Below are 20,821 nucleotides of genomic sequence, written 5' to 3'. Positions count from 1 at the left end.
GTGTTGCTGTTTGACAGCAGCTGTTGAAAACTCTGATATGAAGCGGTTATCATGATTCAGGTTGCCGTGGTAACTGGTACTGGTTTGTCACGTGCTTCAATAAGCTGTAATTGGAGCAGCTGTTTTGAGCTAGGGACAAAGTGAACCCCTAAAGTGCTTGCCTCCTGTGGCATTTCTTCCTTTGTAAAATATGCAGTTGCCAAATTGGTCTTTTGTGGAAACGTTGACCCTGCGCCTTTCACCGATGTTTTTTAATTGTGAAATTTTGGCAACTAGGCATATGTAAAACCTGCAAGCAGCAATCAGATCACCTTATGTGTGACAGATTATTCATATCAAGCTCAGAAGAATCCACTGTTAGGTGAGTTGGTGCGTGACTCGAAGATACAAGGTGCAAGAGTGGACAGGGCGAACGAACATGGACAAGGTGCTTACTGCAACTGTAAAACATTGCACGAGTTCGCCTTTTATAGCAAGGAAAGGTGCAAGGAAAAAAAGCAAACAAACAAAACATGCGCATGACTGATGATAGCTCTGTCAATATCAATTCACACGCACGGCCAAATACACAAGTTCTTTTTCTCTCAAGAGATACACATACCTCACCTGCTTTTTTGATTAGGAAGGCTTCAACTATTTTTCTGTTCTTTTTCTTATGCTTACTAATGACACGTGCATCGGAAAACTTTGGAGTACAGTCTTTGCACCCTTTGCAGTGCGGAGCAAGGTGGCCTTTTATGATAACTACTTTTTGTGCGTTGTTATGATACTCAAGCAAGTGTTCGTTAAAACATCTTCCAGTTGGTCTGATATGCTCTTTGTCGCAAGTCAAAGGAGTGCTGTACACAACCCCTACCTCACACAGTACAAGAGGTTCACAGTGTTTTATGGGGTAGGCGATGCCCCTTCGGAATTTACCTTCATGCACAGTCTACCAAACTTCACAGGTGCAGAGAACAGAACTTCCACGCCAATCCTGCTTGCAATCTTCCTCAGGTTGTGGCTAACACCATGCATGTACGGAGGGACGACCGTCTCCTTATTGTTGTCTTGTTGATCCGACTTCCTTCCCTGACGCTTCTTCGGAATGGACAACAATTGTTGTTGGTATCCAGCAGCTGCAAGGTGCGAGACTTGGCTATCAAAACTATGGGTTTGAAGGTGATGGCATGATTTCTGAATGGCATTCTTAAAGCACAGGCTTATGATGCCGCCCCTTTTCACTACTTTGGAATCAGCAGAATCATTGGGTAGGGCTTGACTCGAAAGATGCGGGTTCGATGTTAAAAAAAAATGTTAAAACTAGAGGTTGGAGGCTCTCTTTAAACACAGAAGCAACAGCAGCAGTGGTAGCACAACAGTCATTGTGACCATCCAGCAAGACCAAGTAATCGTCAACGTGCCTAAAACTCCTTGCAATTCCCAAACCTGCTAGGCTGATCGAAAAGTTTTCGGTTGCAAAAAGAAGAGATATTGCTCAAAATTGGTGCAAGGCACGAGCCAATGCACACACATATCGGGTTCTTGGGTTAGATTCCTGCAGAGGTTAGCTTGGGTAACCTTTTGTTGAAGGTGGTGTTGCCGCGCACCTTTTTTTATTTCTAAATTGCTGAAAACTTGCTTTCGTTTCTCTCTAGGTTGTATCCTTTAGTGTTGGATTCGTCATTCCCCTTGATGTCTGTTTATTCCTGATAACTACAGTGTAAACTATGGAGAACTGTGGTGAACCTAAGTTGGGCTAGTTAGGAATCATTGGAATTCGATTCTTTGGTTTCTAGCCGTGCTGTTAAGCTGTCCCTTCAATGGTGCTGGGCATTAGTTTTGCGGGTGCAGATTAAAGTTGACTGGTCACTTGTTTAATGTCTGCCATTAGCCACGCTCATGTCTTTCACTTTAAGGGTTCCTGAAAAGGGTGTTTGAGGTTGGCTGCAAATTTCTTGCATCATGTAGTTAGCAGGGCACCGAGCATTGATGCTGTGTACTAGACCTCAAAAGCAAGCCAATAATTTACAATGCATTCTTAAAAATTCCCACTTCTGCTCTTCACGGTGACCAGCAGTGCCCGGATTTCACCTGAATTCGTGTGCAATGCATCATGCAGCGCTCGTTACCAGTGGAGGGCTATCGTATTGGTTCACCATGCCAGCCTTTTCAGATGCCACGCAGCTACTATGGCCGTGGCCAGTCATCTGCATCACTCTGGTGGGCCAGGATACTCCGCCCCCCGACTAATACCCGTGCATGTTGGGAGCCCGGCAGTGGGGCCGATTTGGTACAAAATGTGGCAAGGGGAGAAAGGCGCGAAGATGTGGAAATTCAATTTTTGACTGCAGATAACTCGGCTTCTACAAAATGCATTCCAAAAATTCTTGTTGGAGGAGATTCGTGAATCGGCGTCTTCTAACGTCCCACGCATACTGCAACTTTATTGAGAGCCCCCTTTCGAGCGCATTAGGGGGTGCATTGCTTTCAAATTCCCTAAAATGGCCAAAAATTTCATTTTTTGAAAATTTTATCCACTTGTATGCCTCGTGTTTATGCTGTCCTGAAGCTTCATTGCTGAAATCGACCAGGATGTAGTAAAAAAAATTGTCATGAACCGCGACGGCTCTGCATAGCAGGGAAATGCTTGGAAAAATGGGAATTTTTCTTTGTAACAATTTTCACCTAACTACCTTGCGGAGCAGATTTCATCATGACTGTCTTATCTAGTTTCATCCTGTTTGTTTCGCCCTTCTACAACCAGTGTGTGGGTGAAGACATTCTTTTTTCAATTTATGGAATTTTCTTCTCGCTATTGTATGTCATGGACACTGCATCACAAAATTTCAAAACAGATATTTGCTTTGCGAAAAAAAAATTCTACGAATGTCTTCACCAAAAATGTTGCACCAACCTTCTGCCACATTTTCTTAACTCTCCAGCCTTCTCACAAAATTCAAGAGGAAGAATATAGTGCTCAAAAATTTCTTGTAAATGCATCGAGAAATAGCTGTGAATGTGGTTAAAGCGACCAATCTTTTACGGCACAACGGGAAACTTGCTATCTGCAACTGCTTTGTTGGAAACGCTGTAGAAGAGTTTTATAGAAATTTTCAGTCTGTGCATGTGCTCGTTTTTATATAGTATCTTGATGCTGGAAGCCATGGCCAGTGAGAACGGCGGCAAATGCACGTGAGCAAAAGTGCTGTACCAAAAACCAATGTGAATTTCACCTGCCAGACAACAACTGTACATTTTTGGCATAGATAGAGCAGCTTCGATTTTAGTTTGCACATTTTAAACTGTTGTGGCAAACTGACACACCTCGTCGAGGAAAGTTTTACTGGACCGTTTTATCCATGAAATATAGAACGCCATCTAGTCACAAAAGCTAAAAGCACATGGTCAGCGATGCAAATGGAGTGTCGCTTTTCATATGTAAACAATGAAACATGACGAACACTCCTGAAAACACTGTGCACTTAAAACAAATTATGGATATTTGTTAGAGTTGTGGTCACTTGGTGGGATACACCGATAATGGCAGCTTTCACTGCAAGATTGCTTTTTATGCGATTTTCAATGCCAAATTAAAATAAATTGAAGTAGGACATGAAGTTGTGCTAGTCTGTTCATAGTTGATGCGAATAACTAAATAAATTGTCTTTGTTATTGCTCAATTTTTACATTATACGGCACAATTTTTTTCATTTCAGCCATAAACTCATGACACATTTTGGACAGTGGTCGGTCCCTTTAAGGATTGGCTGACATAAAATGGATGTGTCCAGATAACTCGGAAGGGGGGGGGGGGGGGGGATGCTCTTGCCTGCAGCGTCTGGCTGGTAGTACGGGTGTGGAATTAGATTGGACAGCTCTTCGATATGTCAAGAAAAGGACTTTCCCTGCTTGCTAGGCAATGGTGGTATCTAGCGTGCATTCAAGAGCAAGCTACATTGTGATGCGTCATGTACTGCAGTCTCCTCTGCTCTTGCTCCAAGGTGCTAACCTGCTGAGGGTTCTGTCAAGGACTTGCGCATCTTGATGTGCAGCTACTCAGGGTTGAAGGTGTAGCAGAAAGGAAATCTCCACCAGAAGCTTAGCCCGTGGCGGTGTGGAGAGGGTGACGTGTGACACAAGCTTGTGCCTTGCCCGCAGTCCGGGGATGCCGCCCAGGAAAGACGGTGCAGCTGACGGAGGCGGAGGTGCGGGGCCTCTGCCTCAAGTCTCGAGAGATCTTCCTCAGCCAGCCGATCCTGCTTGAGCTCGAGGCGCCGCTGAAGATTTGCGGTGAGTTGGGTTCCTCCTTGTGAGTAGACCCCTCTTGGGAGAGGGGAAGGAAAAGCATTTCATGCAGTTTTACTTACTGTCAAATGAAATGCAAACAAGAGACATCAACTGCGAAACTCTATAGAAGATGTTATGCTAGAGCGGTTGATTGTGGCATCCAAGGCGAAAAAACCGCTCTTTGGAAATGTTAACAGGCCACCCTTGTATTTCCTCTCCAGCCACTAGTATTTGTCTTTTTTGAGCTTGTGTTTGTTTTGTTTGTGTTTCATTTGACACTGATGGGATGAACTTTCACCCTAGCTTGCTATTAGGAGAAAATGCAGCTGCAGGTCCTTTATGTGTCTTTTAAATATAGCCTCAGCTGCTAATGTGCCTTGAAAGCACTCCTTTTATTCTGAATTCATGAGTATTCAGTTGTTTCATGAACATTGCACTTTTAGTGCGAATGCACTCGTACGCTCACCAACACAGACCTCTAATCTTGTCATCCTTGGATCTGGTGCCATTGCCTAGCAGCAGCAGCGACACCACATATCTGCGGTTGTGAGTCGAACCCGCAGCGGTGCGAAGAGATCAGTTGTACAGACCTCTGAGCAAGATGCTGAACACACTCAGTGTTAAACTGCAGCCCACTCTTGCACTGTGCATTGCACACAGTCTTCTTCGTCCTCTAATGCTGCCCGTGCTTTTGCACTATAATCGGTTTCTTTTTTTTCTGTGGAATGTATGCATACATCACAAGAAACGTAATGCATGACCCTTTAAAATCTTTCGAGCCCAGGGAGACATTTACATTTGACCTACCTTTGTGGGTATGTAAAATACAGGGAACCAGCATGGCTGCCATGTGCTAAGAGCAGTTTTTTTCCGCAGATAATCTGATGTGATTTGAAGGTGGTCACTTTAGGCTTTAGAGCTGCCGCAGTGGTTATGGCACTCGGCTGCTGACCCGATAGACACAGGTTCGATCAGGGCCGGGGCGGTTGAACTTTGATGCAGGCGAAATTCTAGAAGCCCGTGTACTGTGCGATGTCAGTACACGTTAAAGAACCTCAGGTGGTTAAAATTTCCGGAACCCCTCACTACGGCGTTCCTCATAGCCTGTGTCGCTTTGGAATGTTAAACCCCATAAACTAAACTAAACTTTAGGCTTAACTTATTAGCCTACTTGTATTAAACTGCTGTAATGCAGTTTGTTTTATTGTATTTTTATTGGTGTTGTGACCTATCCGTTCTGTTTTCACCATTGCTCTGTAAAACCTTGTGAAACCGTAGTTGGCTGAAGCTTGGAAAAAGTACACACTAAACAGTAGTACGGCTAAACCGAAATGGCGTAAAATTGCCGACTTACCATATTTACTTGCGTGATTTGCACGCTTCTTTACTTTAAATAAGGCTTCAAAAAAGAATGTGTGAACTTCGGAAAATTGGCCACAGTGCACAATATATTTATCGTATATTAAGCCCAGCGTTGTGTGGCTGCCTCAGGGCTATAAAAACTCAGAGCTATAAATGTGCAACAACACAATCTCAAATCCAGCTGTTAGAGGCAGTGGGAGTAAAAGGCACGTGCGGCCCAGCTGACTAGTGGAGAAATGAACAGCAAATGTGGTAGCTTCAGATTCTGCCACGTGCCTGAGGTTACCGGAAGTTTGCTCTGCAGCTGTTCGTCCAGTAAAGTGACCGTCAGTGCGAGCAAGCCAGGTAAATGGTGCACAATTTGAATTTTCTTTAGTGAAACTACTTACAAACGAATTAACCACCTTTTTTTGCATGTAGAGCTCCATGTAGCATGCGGAAGTGGGCATTGGCGAGGACCGTTTTGAGTAGTCGTTTTTGTAGAAGAAAAAGCCACTTCTGCATGGCAATATACGGTATATTGCGCGTGATGACCATTGAATTTCTGAGGGAAGAATCTCTCTATGTGCCAGCGCCTATTTCTTTGTGCCACATTCGGTAGCGCGATCAGTCTGCAACTCTTCTCGTATGCTGAGCACCCGGTATGGGCCAGGCTATACAAAAAACATGGCTGCACGTCCGTCCGGGTTGGCTGGTAGTGAGAGTGACAGTTTTAATTTTTCCAATGCTATTTGGCATTTTTATATAAATAAAAAGAATGATCACACAATTACACGAACACAGAAATATTATAACACTTCTGTAATTTATTTTCGGTGTATATTCTGTCTCTGGTGTCGAGGTGATACATTAGCTGGAGATCGCTAGCGATTTATTTTACAGACCTCATTCGATACCTAATGTCAATTTCATCGAATGTCATTATATTTTCTCGTGTGGCAGCAAATTGATGTCATTTTGAACAAACGTCATTCGATGGGAGTGACATTAAATTTGCCGTGTGGCAGGGGTATTAGTAACCGTGGGGTGGGGTATTGAGAGCCCCAGGTATGACGCTTGGCATTGCCCTCGCAACTCCGCTGGCTATGCTTGGCTACAATTTGCCATTGGCCGTAAAGCTCTGCTGGGCTGGCCGTGGAGATGACAGAACCGCTATGATTTCGTCTCACTCTTGCATGGTGAAAAGTGGAAAGAGTTAACCAGTGTGTACGGGATAAGCTGTTATGGTTTGTGCAGATAGGAAATGCAGTATGTTCAGTCGATGCCAAATTTACTACTCGTAAAGCGAAGCTGCTGTTTAAGTGGGCATGTTTTAATGAGGTTTTACTGTAGTGTCGCTGGTCGCAGACCTCGTTTTCAGACACTAATTATTATTTCGGTTCAAAACAAGTATCTTTCTGCCTAAATAGCATCTCCAGGACCCAAGAAAGCGAGCTCATTAGTTTTCCAAGAGAACACAGCTAATGTTTTACACACGTTGAAAAAAATTTCTTACAAACTTTCAAAATAGTTAAAAATGAATACCAGGATTTGTGAAATTAGCACCCTCGGTCTGTGGAATTTTCTTTTTCAAAGGTGCACATGATGCTAGAAATACAGAAGAAAAAATTGGCATTAGTACTTGTGAAAAATTGCAAAAAATGGCAGAAGTCCTACCTAGAGATGTGAGGAGTCGAAAAAAGCTTGTTTTCATTTTTTTTTCAATCTGGGTGAAAATGGAAAAGAAAGGTTTCCGAACTGAATTTTTTTTCGCGACGCAACGGTGCGACTCTCTTTGTTGCAATTTCTGATTTCGCTGTCGGGTCGCAGTAATCTACCTCCTGTACAGGAGGTGGATTTCGAGCTACGTCGCTCGAAACAGTTGGATTATCACCACTACTTATTTGAGCGTTAGTTCGTCTCTTGGCCAGTATTTCACAGTAGCGACAGTATCTTAAGTTTTCGGTGTAGTTCGTCCACTACAGTCAAACCTGGATATAACGAAATTGAAAAAAGTTCGCAATTTTTCGTTATATCCAGGTTTTCGTTACATGCAGTTTTGGGTTAAGACTGGTAAGGATTATGCCAAAACGAAATAAAAATTCGACAGATATCAATTCAAGTGAACTCGCCATTCAAAGAATTTATTTAATAGAGAAAAACTGCGTAATTTTCGCTTGCTGTTTTTGCCCGATCGAAGCCACTACTCGGCGCTCCAAGGAAACTAAGGCATCCATGGCTGCTTCATCGTCCTGCGAGCCGACGAAATGGCGCAGAACGTCCACCGCGTCCATCAGTTCCCTCGCGGTGGGAACAGCACAAAACGTATCAGGCTCTGACGAACCGTCACCTTCAAGGCTATCTTTAACGGTTTCGACAAGTGCCGCATCAGTCATCTCTTCCGTAGCCACGGCGCCGTTGTCCACGAACAAAAAGTTTCACAGCTCGACACCGTCGGGCACCCCACCGTTCATGCGTAGTTCATCCCACGCTTCTGCGACCTCGGGTGGGCTTGAAGGTTCGTCTTCAGTGACTGTAGCTTGAATGGCCTTATTTACCTGAGCCTTGGCGAAGCAATTGGTGATCACTTGTGATCCGACCTCTTGCCACGACGCAGCAAGCATTTCGATTGCTTGGTAGATATCCACTTTTGTTGGCCATTTAAGGCGGATGTCCAGGAGCATCTTCTGTATCAATCGACGCCGGTAACAGCATTTAAAGCTGTTAATAACCCATTTGTCTAAGGGCTGTACCAGAGAAGTGCAGTTAGGTGGCAAATGCTGCAGCTCGACCTTAGAAAGCTGTAGGCCTTCCACATGGTGCGCGGAGCAGTTGGCAAGCAGCAAACAAATGCTGCGAACTTGTCGCTTGACATCTTGGTTGAGCTCCTTCAGCCAGTCGTAAAAAATTGCCCGCGACATCCAAGCTTTGGAGTTTGCCACATATTTTACTGGCATCCGCCCTGTTCCTTTAAAACATCCGGATCGGGCATTGCGGAAAATAAACAGGATTCGCTTGTCGCTGGCATCAGTGTTGGCGCAAAGCAAAACCGTCACGCGGAGTTTAATTTGCTTTCCACCGCGGCAGTCTTCTCCTTTCAGTGAGAACGTGCGGCTCGGTAACATTTAAAAAAACAGGGCCGTCTCATCAGCATTATAAATGTCGGCAGCTTCATAGTGGCTGAAAATGCCGGGAAGCTTCTTGGCCACCCACGAGGCAGCAGCATCGCTGTCTGCGGAGGCAGACTCGCCAGATACCACTTTTCCGACGACACCGTGCCGGCTTTTAAATCCTTGTAGCCAGCTGTTACTCGCTTTGAAGTCGTCGTGGCCCAGGATACAAGCAAAATCTATGGCTTTCTGCTGCAAAATCGCGCCACTTATGGGCACGTTTTGTGCTCGTCTGTCCAAAAACCATGCAAACACGGCGTTGTCCACATCAGCATACGTCGACGTCTTCAGTCTTTTCTTCTGGGCGCTTGTGCCCGACTCCATCGCACTGCGGATGCTTTGTTCTGCAGCAAGAATGGTTGACAGGGAGCTGGCTGGTATATTGAAGCGGGCAGCGACATCCTTCTTTTTTTCGCCGGCGGTAACCGCATTCAAAATCGAGAGCTTATCTTCAAGCAACAAAACTTTGCGTTTCCTCACAGCAGAACTCATCGTAACGAACCGACACCGTAAACACACACCAACACACACACGTCAACACGCTGACGAAGAAGGCTTACCATAACTGCGCCGCAACACCACGAAAAATTTGTCATAGTAGTGCCACCTAGTGTCAAGCTACAAAATGAAAGCTTAAAAGTTGCTACGCTTGCCACGGAGCGGCGATAGCGGCGCTCAACATCATCATCATCACTGAGGTCTGCTTGTTTGCTGCGATTGCAAGCGTTCTGCTCGCGGTCTGCTTTACCTTTTAATATAAAAACTTACTTAAACAATATTCATTAAAGTTGCGCACTGCCCGGTCAAATTTCGGGCAAAACATTACAAGATACAGCTCGATGATCAGAGCCACGGATTCGTTACATCAAGGTCAACTGCCGCAACGAGTTCGTTACATGGAGGTCGCCTATACATGGGCTTCAATGGGGGATGTGCTGGGGAATTGAAAAATTTCGTAAAATCCAGGAATTCGTTACATAGAGGTTCGTTACATAGAGGTTCAACTGTATCGCGTTTGTAATCATTTTAACGTATGTGGCTCGCCTACTGGAGGTTAAATGCTGCAAGTACTGTGATGCGACGCATGGCCTCCCTTTTGCCACATGCCTCACAAAACATCTGTTGTCCTGCATAAAGTGCCCTCACAACACTCAAACTGCCTGGCAAGACAAGATGGGGTGGCCTCACCTTCTCATCGATACGGCAGGTCGCCTTGGATGAGGATGCGTTTGGGAAACACTTGCGCAGCTGCTTAGACCTGGTGACCCCAGTCTCCTTGGCACATGAATCTCACAAGGCATTGTTGTCAGGAGGAGTCTTCCATTCTATCAAAATGCAAGTCGCCACGTGGATGGAAACTAGCACATGAATGCAAGAACAGGCTCACATAATGCGTGTGATCAGCGGCCGCTGTGTGTGGCCCGTTCACATCAATGCTAACCTCCTAGACTCAAGGCCTCATGGCAAAAAGCTTGGTGGCGTGCAGATTACGATCGCATTTGACTGGATTTCCGGCCAGGCAGAGCACGTATTGCTGTACGTTGGTAAACTTCTCTCTAAAATTGCAGAATACAGAAACTGCAGAGGTATTTCGACAAGAGAAGGAAAATTGGGATTCTGCGAAACACTTCGATCCATCCACGTGGTGGCATGGACTCTGCTCCAGCCAGCCCTTGAGCCACCTCACCTGTTGCTTACTGCAGATTCTCCCACCTTCTGTGGCCTGTGAACGGAACAGGCTCACAGGGGAGCAAGTGCAACAGCTTGTATGCGTGCGTTCTAACGTGGAAGGAATCGTCCGCTGCACAGTGAAGCCTGGACCTGTCCAGTGGAAATGAGTTGCACACAGATGGATGCAGTGCGTCGGTCAGGACGCCTTCTTGTGAAATCGTGCTTGGAGTCTCAAGCATCTGCAACTTTTGTGGTGCATCATAAAATAATTGTATTCCTTCCAATGCTAAAGGAATAAATATACTGTTTGTTTGAGAAGCTCTTTGCATAATCGTTTTTGCTTTTTCCCCATATTTTTATGGAAAAAAAACACGAAAAAGCTTTTTTTCAAGTGCCTCAAAATTTCATGAAATTTTGCATCTCTAGGACTCCTACCAAGCTGCTCTTCTGGAAATATTTGCTGTGTTTGTTAGTTTGCAAGCAGCCTTTTTACAATGTGAAGATGCTTAATTCACATGAAACAAAGAAATCTATGCTTAGTAGAGTGCACACTGGCAAAAGGCTACGAGCTCGCAATGTACATACTAATTGTGTGCATAGCACCTTATATGGTTGGGCTTATAATTGTCAGTTTTCCTGCTTTTTGTTATATTGACGTGGTGAAATTAGTTTGCATGACGTTTTGTGCGAATTTCGTGCATTTGTAATTCTCCCCCTTGCGTAGTGCTCTGTGGGTTTTTGTAGCGATAGCTACATTACGCTAGCATTTAGAGCCTTCAGTGTGCCGGCGCTGTGGCTGGTCACGTTGTGCTGAGCAGCTGCCGACAGCGTGGCACGCCGCTGAAACCGAGTGGGGGGGGAGTGGAGTGGAGAGGGGGAAGAGAGTGAATCCACGTCCAGGGATGAAGATGAAGAACGATCACCCAACGAGACGGGCGGCGAAAGACTGACTTTGCAACACGACTGATCGAGTTTCGCTAGGCCAGATGTAGCTATCACGTCACTCCAGGTTTAACCAGAGCTAAACCACAGCCACTTTTAGAGGCATATTAAATGATGGCAATGACTATCACACTTAGCTTAGCTACTCAGTTGCTTCTATCCTGCACTTTTTTGGAGAGACTGTCACACCTGAAGTTTGTTGGTTCCGTTTGGCTGAAACGGCAGCAATGACCTTCAAGTTTTGTCGACTTTGTTCTTGGTGTGCGGAGGTTATTTGTGCATCCAGAATAGACCGGCTGCATCCTCTACTTTCTCGTTTTGCTGATTTCCGGACTGTGTATGTAGTCAGGTAAGGCTTAAGTGCATATGTTGAGCTGCTAGTGGTCTCAGATGCATGCACTGAACAGAGGCGCTGGTGTCAGTGAGTTCCCTGAGATTGCTTCATTCTTAGAGTGAATGCCAGAAAGTGGCCACTTTGTATTCGGCTTGGCTAGTTTTTGTCCAAAAATTTGGATTCTGCTGCTGAATCATTGCTGCACTGTGATGCCTTGCGCTGTGCAGTGATCCCAAGTGCGTTTCGCATTTGAATGTTTAGTGTAAGGAATAGTGAAGCATTTTTTGGAGGTTTGCCATGAGGAAAAGGTCTTGTATTTTTACTGATGAATCTGCGTTTTCTTCCAAATACAAAGCATCCACGTCCCTGCATTTCTGCACCTGGATGAATGACTGTGGCTCCTCTGAGATGAGAAACTTTGAGGGTTCTCACAGAAGTTGTGGCAGTGTTGCAACTGCAGTCCGGGTGATGGGATGTGCTGTGCCCTCTTTTTTCCACAGGTGATATCCACGGCCAGTACACGGACTTGCTGCGGCTCTTTGAGTATGGTGGCTTCCCTCCAGAGGCCAACTACCTGTTCCTGGGCGACTATGTGGACCGGGGCAAGCAGTCGCTGGAGACCATCTGCCTGCTGCTTGCCTACAAGATCAAGTACCCCGAGAATTTCTTCCTACTGCGGGGCAACCACGAATGCGCCTCCATCAACCGCATCTATGGCTTCTACGACGAATGCAAGCGGCGCTACAACATCAAGCTCTGGAAGACGTTCACTGACTGCTTCAACTGCCTGCCCATTGCCGCCATCATCGACGAGAAGATCTTCTGCTGTCACGGTGGTGAGCTTCGACTTGTGTTGTCTTTGAACTTCGATTGTGACACTTTTTTTTTTCGCATAGCATGTTGTGGCTTTTTCTGGCCCTCATAGGGGTCTGTGAACATTCGAAATTTTCATTGGTTCTTGTATTAGATTCACATTGCATTTTTATTATTCGAAGTGTCGACCCTTCTTCATGTCTGTAAAGGAAGAAATTTCCTGTTCATCTCAACTCGCGACCAACCATCGGCTTACTGCCAAATCGCACTCACTAATTACAGCATCTCACACTTGTCGTCAATTAACCTGCTCTTTCCCACGTAGAATAGACCCACGCCAAAAGTAAATTAAGGCCTTGCTCATAACTGGTCCATTGACTGCTATCGATAGCCGATATGGGTTGTGTAGGCGCTGCACTGTCATGGGTCAGAAAACGATGTGCAGCACCACATGGCAAGTCTGTTGGGCCTCAGCGCAGTCGACATGTGGCAAAGCAGTCACGTGAATGCCATTGGTGCGATCATTTTCGATCACTACAGACGAGCATCGGTATAGCAAACACTGATATTACGAATTATGGCTATATTGAATTATTCATAAATGTTTTTGACAAACACATGCAGTTTTTACTTTACATATAGAACATGGTTGGCCATGGAACGAATATATCGATCTCCCCAGCTGAAGCGGTACCCATTCAGATGGCAGGTGGCAGGCTTTGCCGCGCTTTAAGAGTCATTTTTGGTGAGCGTTTGCGCTAAGGTTTGCGCTTTTATCTCGCACTCGCTAACGGCGGCACGGAAGATGCAGTGGCTTGTAGGGTAGCAGTGGTCTGGCAGTCAGCATGCAATCACACCTCCCGCACCCATCATCAGTGCCCTGGAAGCAGCGGTGGGGACGGTCGTAGCCTTGCAGTAACCTCCTTGTGCTCACGTCTGCTGTCACAGAGGTAGTGAAAATTGTGATAGCATTCACTCTGGCATACTGCTTTCCACGCAACACGGCTGTGATGCAGGGAAGTCACCCCAGCTGGCATTTGACCTGCCGTAGTGCGCTATGTGGTGCTGTGAAGAGAAGCCACAACCTAACTGGCATTCGACATTTTTGCGGTCTCCGGAATTGCCATGAGCACCATTGAAACATCATCACCAAAACCTAGGAAAAGGCCTCTTAGTTCCTCTAGTAAGGATCGCCTGAGCTGCCGTTCCTTCAGCGATTAAATCACGCCACTATTGCTTGCGTTTGTGATGAAATTGTATATTACGAATTTCAGCTATATTTAACTGTTTTGCAGTTTTTTACCCATTTGCTGTAACGCAGTTTCAATTTATCGCGGCAGATGTGTGCATGGCAGTAGGTCATCGAAGGGTAGCCGACCAGGCAAAGCTGTGGCATGCCTGCACTATTGCGGTCGTCAGCTCATGGCAGTCGTCATCTTACACAATTTTTATCTGTTAGAATCTGGAAACTGTGTAGTTTAAGCCTCAAGGTAGAAGAAGTGGATGATAGAAACAAAACCCTGAGAGCCAGCCCGTGCGCCTGCATTGCATACAACACGACCCATATGTTGCATACTGTACCATTTGCAGCATCTCTTTCATCTTCAGCCCACATAATATTTGTGCAGCCAGCACCACAGCAACAAATCACCATTACATCCCAGGAAATGAATGCTCTCATGCGTTTATGGGCAATCTAGGCACTGGTGGATGGCCTTCCCAACACACAAAACAAGCCTCCACACTGTCATATAGCACTGCAGGTAAAGCTGCATGATATTCCCCACTAGACAGAGCATATACAGTAAAGCCTCGTTGGTACAGTTTGTTCATTCTTCAAATCTGCTTATTGCTTTATCGCTTTGTTTGCGATTCAAGACACCACTAGATTTATCTCTGTTGATCGCATTCAGGCAGAGCTGATTCTACATTGTTCCAGAATGTTCTAGTAACTTTGCACGCTTTATCTCGAAAGTTCGCTATCAGCTGCCGAATGATTCAGTCCATTGTGGGCGCAAGTCAGCCCAAATAAAGTGTTTTGTTTAGACACAATTTTCGCAGCCTTTCTGCTCTCTTGACTGCAGTCACCACTAAACTATTTTTTCTGGTTAATATGTTCACGGAAAACACGATTTCCCGGCTACTGAGTTTAAAATTTCAAAAAATTGTGGTCGTATAGTATGTTTATTGACCAGCCGCACATGTGCAAACATACAAGTGGGCTGAATGAGAGGGCACACGACATGCTTTTGCGGCAGTCACCCACCATGTTTGCTTCTCTGCAGTGCCTCGATGCAATGAGGCGAAGCACCGCCACAATCACCACCAAAACAAAAAATAAAAGCTGCATGCTAGCATTCGCGACGGCCGTTTCTGTGGGAGCGCGATATGAAGAGAAACGTTGAGGTTTTTTTGCAGTGCATAAGGGAAAGGAGGCAAAGCTTCTACGAAGTACAGCGGTGCGCTTATATACAAATGGGCTGGGTCTGGGAAACGCAGCTTAAAAAGCAGAAACACTGCGACAATCAGCTGCTGCAGTGGCTTTTCCACAGTACTTGGGTGCAAAGGGGCGAAGCATCCGAAAATGACAAGGAACAGACTGAATTCAGCGGGCACTGGAATAGGATCTGTTCTGCTCTTGTGCCAAGAAATGCCAATTGACATTTTTTACAAAGTGCAATTGTCAATAAATGTCTTTTTACCTCATACAGCAGTTACATCCCTCAAAATCATGAGGTTTGGATCATACGTTTTCCTGGATAATACGCTTCTTCTCGCAATTAAAAAAAAACGTATCAACAAGGTTTTACTGTATTGGCGACAATTTAAACTCATTCCCATCCCTTCAGTTCGCTTAACATGTCTCTTATGTCACAACCGCTGTTTGGCTGTTGAAACCGAAACATGAGAAAAAAAAACTGGGTTATAAAATTACTCATCTGGTGTCAGCAAATTTCATATCGTGACTTGTGTGTACTATAATGTCTTGCACATCATTCTGAAGAAAAAGACATGCATCCAAAAGTTTGGTGTCTCTATTCCTTTAAAACCTGCATCTTTGGGCAACAGCGATGCAGGAGGGACCCATAATTTCCCCTGTCTGTCTCTCTCTGTGCGTGTGAAAAACATTTAATACGCAGAATAAGTGAAGGTTAAGTTATTTACTTTCCATCGTAACATGAGGAAACTAAGTGTGTGATGTGCATTGTCTTCTTGTGCAGGGCTTTCTCCTGACCTCCAGTCCATGGAACAGATCAGGCGCATCATGCGGCCGACAGACGTCCCTGACACGGGTATGTTGTGGGACTGTACAGTAGCCACCTTGGGCACTTTTTTTTCCCAGACTCCTTTGCTGCTGTACTGTAGAGTGGCCTCGTATAAAGTTATTTCCCCCCCTTTTTGTGCTTGTACTAAAATTGCGTGTATTCATCCATGTCGAAGAACATGCAGGCAGAGCTTATTTACTCGGATAAAGTGATGGGCGAAAAGCGGATTCAGCACTGTCATATTTTTAGTCAAAAACTGTTGCTGTCTTATGTCAAAGCACAAATGCTGTTTATAGTCTGTGTAAGAGGCAGAGTCTATCAACTTAGTCTTTAGTTGCGGCTGGTTACTGCTGTACAGACGTACCATACTTTTGAAATCGCGTATTTCCTTGCATAATTTGCACACCCGTAATTTATTTCCCTGTTTTATGAAACAGAAAAGTGTTTTGACTCCCATTTTGCACTCCCTGCCGCGCCACACCAGCAGCGTAGCGTGCACATGGGTGAAGGTAGGTTTCGGAAGAGCAGTCCGGCTGAGAAAGGTGTTACAGTAAAAGCTCGTTAATTCGACACTGATGGGACCGCGAAAAATTGTCGAATTAACCGAATGTCGAAATATCGAATGAACCACAATAAACATGAAGCTTGCCCCAGCATGACATACCTTTATTTGGCAAAGAAGTTTGTTATCGTCGTCTGCTTTTTCGGGCGAATTTGAGCGGCTACAATAGCTCTAACAGCTGCCAGATGCTCCGCGGCACGCGAACCATCCGGAATTTGTTCACAGAAGTCTTCCAGCACGGACAAGGCTTCTGCGGCTTCTTTCACCGTGCGCTTCGGCGTTTGGGGCAGGTGCTCACAATCGTCATCTTCCGACGAATCGTCGTTGTCGGCGCCTGTCACTTCTTGGATGATTTCGTCCTCGGTCAGCTGACCGGCAATGGCGACACCATCATCGATGGACACGTAATCCGCGAGCCGCACGGCAGGAGGCAAAACGCTGTCGAAACAACTGTCGTCTTCTGTGGTTGCGTCAGCTTCTTCTGTCGGCAGTTCCCCTCACCGCACTTTGGTTGCACAAAACCGCTGTGCCGAAAGCAGTTCGCAATAACTGCTGTAGGCGTGTTGGCCCATTCGTGCGCCAGAATATTCAAAGCGCTGAGGAGTGTAAGGTCGTACTTCTTCCCAGCTTCCATACAGAGAAGCATTCTTCACGTAAGTGGCCAAGGTGGTTCTTTTAACATCATACTTGACCATCACGTCAGAGCGTGAAACACCATCCTTCAGCACCTTCAATATTTCCACTTTCGTGACTAGGTCCTTCGCCTGGTTGTACTTCGGCCGCTTTGCCGGTGTCGCCATCGGAGCAGGACGCGATGGCGAGGCGCGCAGTCACGGCGCGCTACGCACTCGAAAACAGCACAGTAAACACGCTGGCAAAGCACGCAATAACGAGACTTGAAGATAGGGTTAACACGACGACTGAGCACGACTGCAAGAGGCAACGAAGCACAAAGAAAGACACCGGGCGCTTCGGCCACTGCTAACCTTGCTTCCCTCGCCCTCTCTCGCACTGCTGATGATGATGACCGTACGGATGGCCTACGCTACATTCTTTTTTTCCAACTTTAGAGTAGCGCCGCTCTTGGCGGGCCGTGGAACTAGGTCGAATTAACCGATGGGCGGTAAAATTTGTCCGAATTAACGAGAGTTTTGCCCCATAGACTCCTATATATAATTGTAGGGACCATGCGTGCAGGTCGAATTATCCGATTGTCCGAATTAACGGGGGTCGAATTAACGAGCTTTCACTGTAGTGGCAATGGCACACCTGTGTAAGGAAGATGCCACTGCTAAGACTGTGCGAAAGTGGAGTCGTGCCTGATACGTGTGACTGATGTGTGTGCGAAGAGCGAGCGTGACTGGCTTGTTGGGCGAGAGTACGGGACTAGGGCACCTGAACACCCCCTCTTCTTGAGATGGACCAATACAGGAGTGGGAATGAGTCAGCCTAAATAGCCATGAAGGAGATAACAACACTGGCCGACGGGTAATTCGGACTTGTACGATATTTCGGACTTCGATGAGGCACCGTCAGTCTCCCCATAGAAGCGTATACGCATTCGTGACAGATATTTCAGGCTTTAAAAAGTGCGAAAGTTTGATTTTTCGGAATAATTTCAGTCACCTGCGGGCCAAAATCGGCGATCTTATCGGCTTTTTGCCGGCGCTAAAGGCGCCATCTTGGATTGAGGTGGATTTACTCTGCAGTTGGATTGGCTTGACATACTTTCGGTACCCCATTTTTGTCAGTAGTGGTCCCTGCGATCTCTGACACTTCGAGGTGGCAGTCGGATTGTCATCGCTGTCAACTTGCTTCTGTCGCCAACATTGTCGCGGGCAGTTATCGCTTGTCTCATACGTTGAAAATTGAAAATTGGTTTTTGGAGAAAGGAAATGGCGCAGTATCTGTCCCGCATCTCGGCCCGCACCAGAACAGTGCATTTAGGGAAGAAATAAAGGAGAGATTGAGGGAAGGAAGAGATGCCGTAGTGGAGGGCTCAGGAATAATTTCGACCACCTGGGGATCTTTACATGCACTGACATCGCACAGCACACAGGCGCCTTACCGTTTCGCCTCCATCGAAATGCGGCCGCCGTGGTCGGGTTCGAACCCGGGTACTTCGGATCAGTAGCCGAGCGCCCTAACTACCGAGCCACCGCGGCGGGTCTCGTACGTTCGCCATTTGCCGTTTCGTCACTTGGGTTTCTCTGACCGCGTCGACCAAGTGGCGCTCCATCTTCACGAAGTTACATCCATTCGCCGCTTTGTGATTGCGTCCGGTAGTTCCACCGCTTTGAACAAAAAGTGTGTTTGTGTGTGTTTGACAAGCAGTGCGGTGCACACACGGGTTGTGGAAAATGGCCCCGCTGGCGCCGCCGGGTCCGTCAAAGATGTGTGGGAAGTACAGTAGAATCTCGTTACAACGAACTTCACGGGACCGCCGAATTTAAATCGTTATTTTGAAATATCGTAGTACTGAAAAACCATTATTTTCATGTCAGTAATGCATCACAAGAACTAAAATTACGTACCTTTGCAGCAGATGTACGTGTTGGTAAGTAAATAATAAACGATAACGCTGGGCACAGCTTAACTACAATTTATTGCTTGAAGAAGTCTGTTATCTTCTTCTGGCGAGTAGACAAGCGCTGCAGGACGAACGCCTCCACATCCTCGACCTTCCTTTGCACGTCATCGGGGACATCTTTGCAGCGCCTGAGGAATGATCGGGTCTTCTCTAGAAAGACTAGGACATCCGAACCGGAAACACTCTCTTCCTCTTCGTGCGCTGATCCAGTGTCGGCATCGTCTTCGTCGCTACTACATTCTTCTTGCTCACGCACTTGATTCAAGATGTCTTCGGTGGTGAGCTCCGCGGATGTAGCCGCCGCGCTGTCGCTATCCACATAATTCGAAAGTCGCTGTCCACATAAGTCGCTGTCCATGGTAGTTGCCCAGCCGCAGACGTTTTCTTGAGGGAGCCAGCTGCGACTCTCGATGTAATTTTATGATCATGTCCCGATCTTTGAGCATCGTTGCCATTGTTGACGATGTAATGTCAAGCTCCCTGCACAAGTCCGCTTGCTTTTTTCCAGCAGCTGCGACAGAATGTCCGCTTTTTCTTTAAGCGAAAACTGGCGTCGCTTCTTTTTAACGCGGGGGCCAGGAGAACTCATTGTCAGCAAAGCTAATGCACAACACAATCACAGCGCCGATAACTTAGCAGATCTTAACGTTCACTGTCGACGTGGTGACACTGCGCTGAATAGGCTTAAGACTACTGCGCAGTATGTGACCGCACGCTGGATGGATGATAATGGCCTTACCCTTTGTATCGGGCGGCAGCTTGCGCCGCCTAGCCTATATTCATTCAACGCGACACTCACGTGATGGAGATACCACTGGGGCTGTATCCGTTCCAACGAGTTCCCCAGCGCATAGCTGATGCTTCGGATGATGATGACAGGCGTCAGCTTCAGGGATTTGGTACGGAACTTCGTAATAACGAAGCGCCTTGCGACGAATGCGAGATTAAATTGTTATTCTGAAATATTCGGTAATTTGAAATTCGTAGTACTGAAAGTTTTTTACATTGAAAGTATATGCATTTTGGCGGGGATTTAAAAAAAATTCGTAAATCTGAAAATTTCGTTAATCTGATGTTCTTAGTAACGAGATTTTACTGTATTCAACTAAATGTCGTGACCTTGCTGTCTAGCACGTACAGTGAAAGCACAACTTTGGCGCAAATACAGGAGCAAATCGTCGCCAGCAAGAGAAATTTTCCACAAGGTAAAATCGGACTTTTTTAAGCCGATTTCATCTCAATAAAGTGGTTTTTTTGTACTTCACGGATTTGTCGGACTGTTCGATTATTTGGACCATATTTTGGGTCCCTTTGAGTCCGAAAAATTGGGTGGCGACTGTATTATGGAAAGAAATAACGGCAGCAACAGCCGCATCGAAGCGGATCACAATTAAGTTGGGGACGCAAAGTTTGAAAGCCGAAATATCGCGAAAAAGTTGGTTTTTTGGCAAGCTACTAATTTCAGCAGTATGTGTAATAGCTACCTCTCCTGTAACCATCAGTGCTTAATTCATCATGAAACTACTTCAAATTGAATATACAACGAGCGCAAGCACCCCCCCAAAATAGAGCTCCACCACTTTGGTCTTGTTTTCTTTGTGAATTCTTGCACTCTTATTTTCCGCTTTCGGTGGCGGCGTTGGAACAGGGCTTGCTTGTGATTAGGGGCCGTGCGGTGGCTTACGAGTTTCCGCATCTCAAATTCAAGACTGGGATTGGACAAAGCGTGCACACCACGAGAAAGCGGTGCATTGTGTGACCGCTATTGGCTGCTATTGGCCCATTATGGCAGCGCCCACCTACCTGTTTTTGAGAAAGACTATAGCACACAAGATCTGGGTCATAATTGGCCGTGGCATGGGC

At 46.0% G+C, this 20,821-nt stretch overlaps 1 protein-coding gene across 1 annotated transcript in view; it reads left to right on the top strand.

Annotated features, from left to right (window-relative positions):
• Window positions 1–20,821, top strand: part of LOC144133572 (serine/threonine-protein phosphatase PP1-beta catalytic subunit) — a 28,391-nt gene that overhangs the window by 697 nt on the left and 6,873 nt on the right. Inside the window, exons 2-4 of the mRNA XM_077666755.1 lie at window positions 4,141–4,272; window positions 12,228–12,563; window positions 15,762–15,833. Coding sequence (XP_077522881.1) covers window positions 4,141–4,272; window positions 12,228–12,563; window positions 15,762–15,833 — 540 coding nt within the window. The remainder of the gene's footprint in view (window positions 1–4,140; window positions 4,273–12,227; window positions 12,564–15,761; window positions 15,834–20,821) is intronic.

The sequence above is a fragment of the Amblyomma americanum genome, chromosome 5, assembly GCF_052857255.1.
Source record: "Amblyomma americanum isolate KBUSLIRL-KWMA chromosome 5, ASM5285725v1, whole genome shotgun sequence".
Taxonomy (NCBI): Eukaryota; Metazoa; Arthropoda; class Arachnida; order Ixodida; family Ixodidae; genus Amblyomma; species Amblyomma americanum.
The sequence above is the reverse complement of the archived record's forward strand: the minus strand, read 5'-3'. Positions and strand labels throughout refer to the sequence as shown.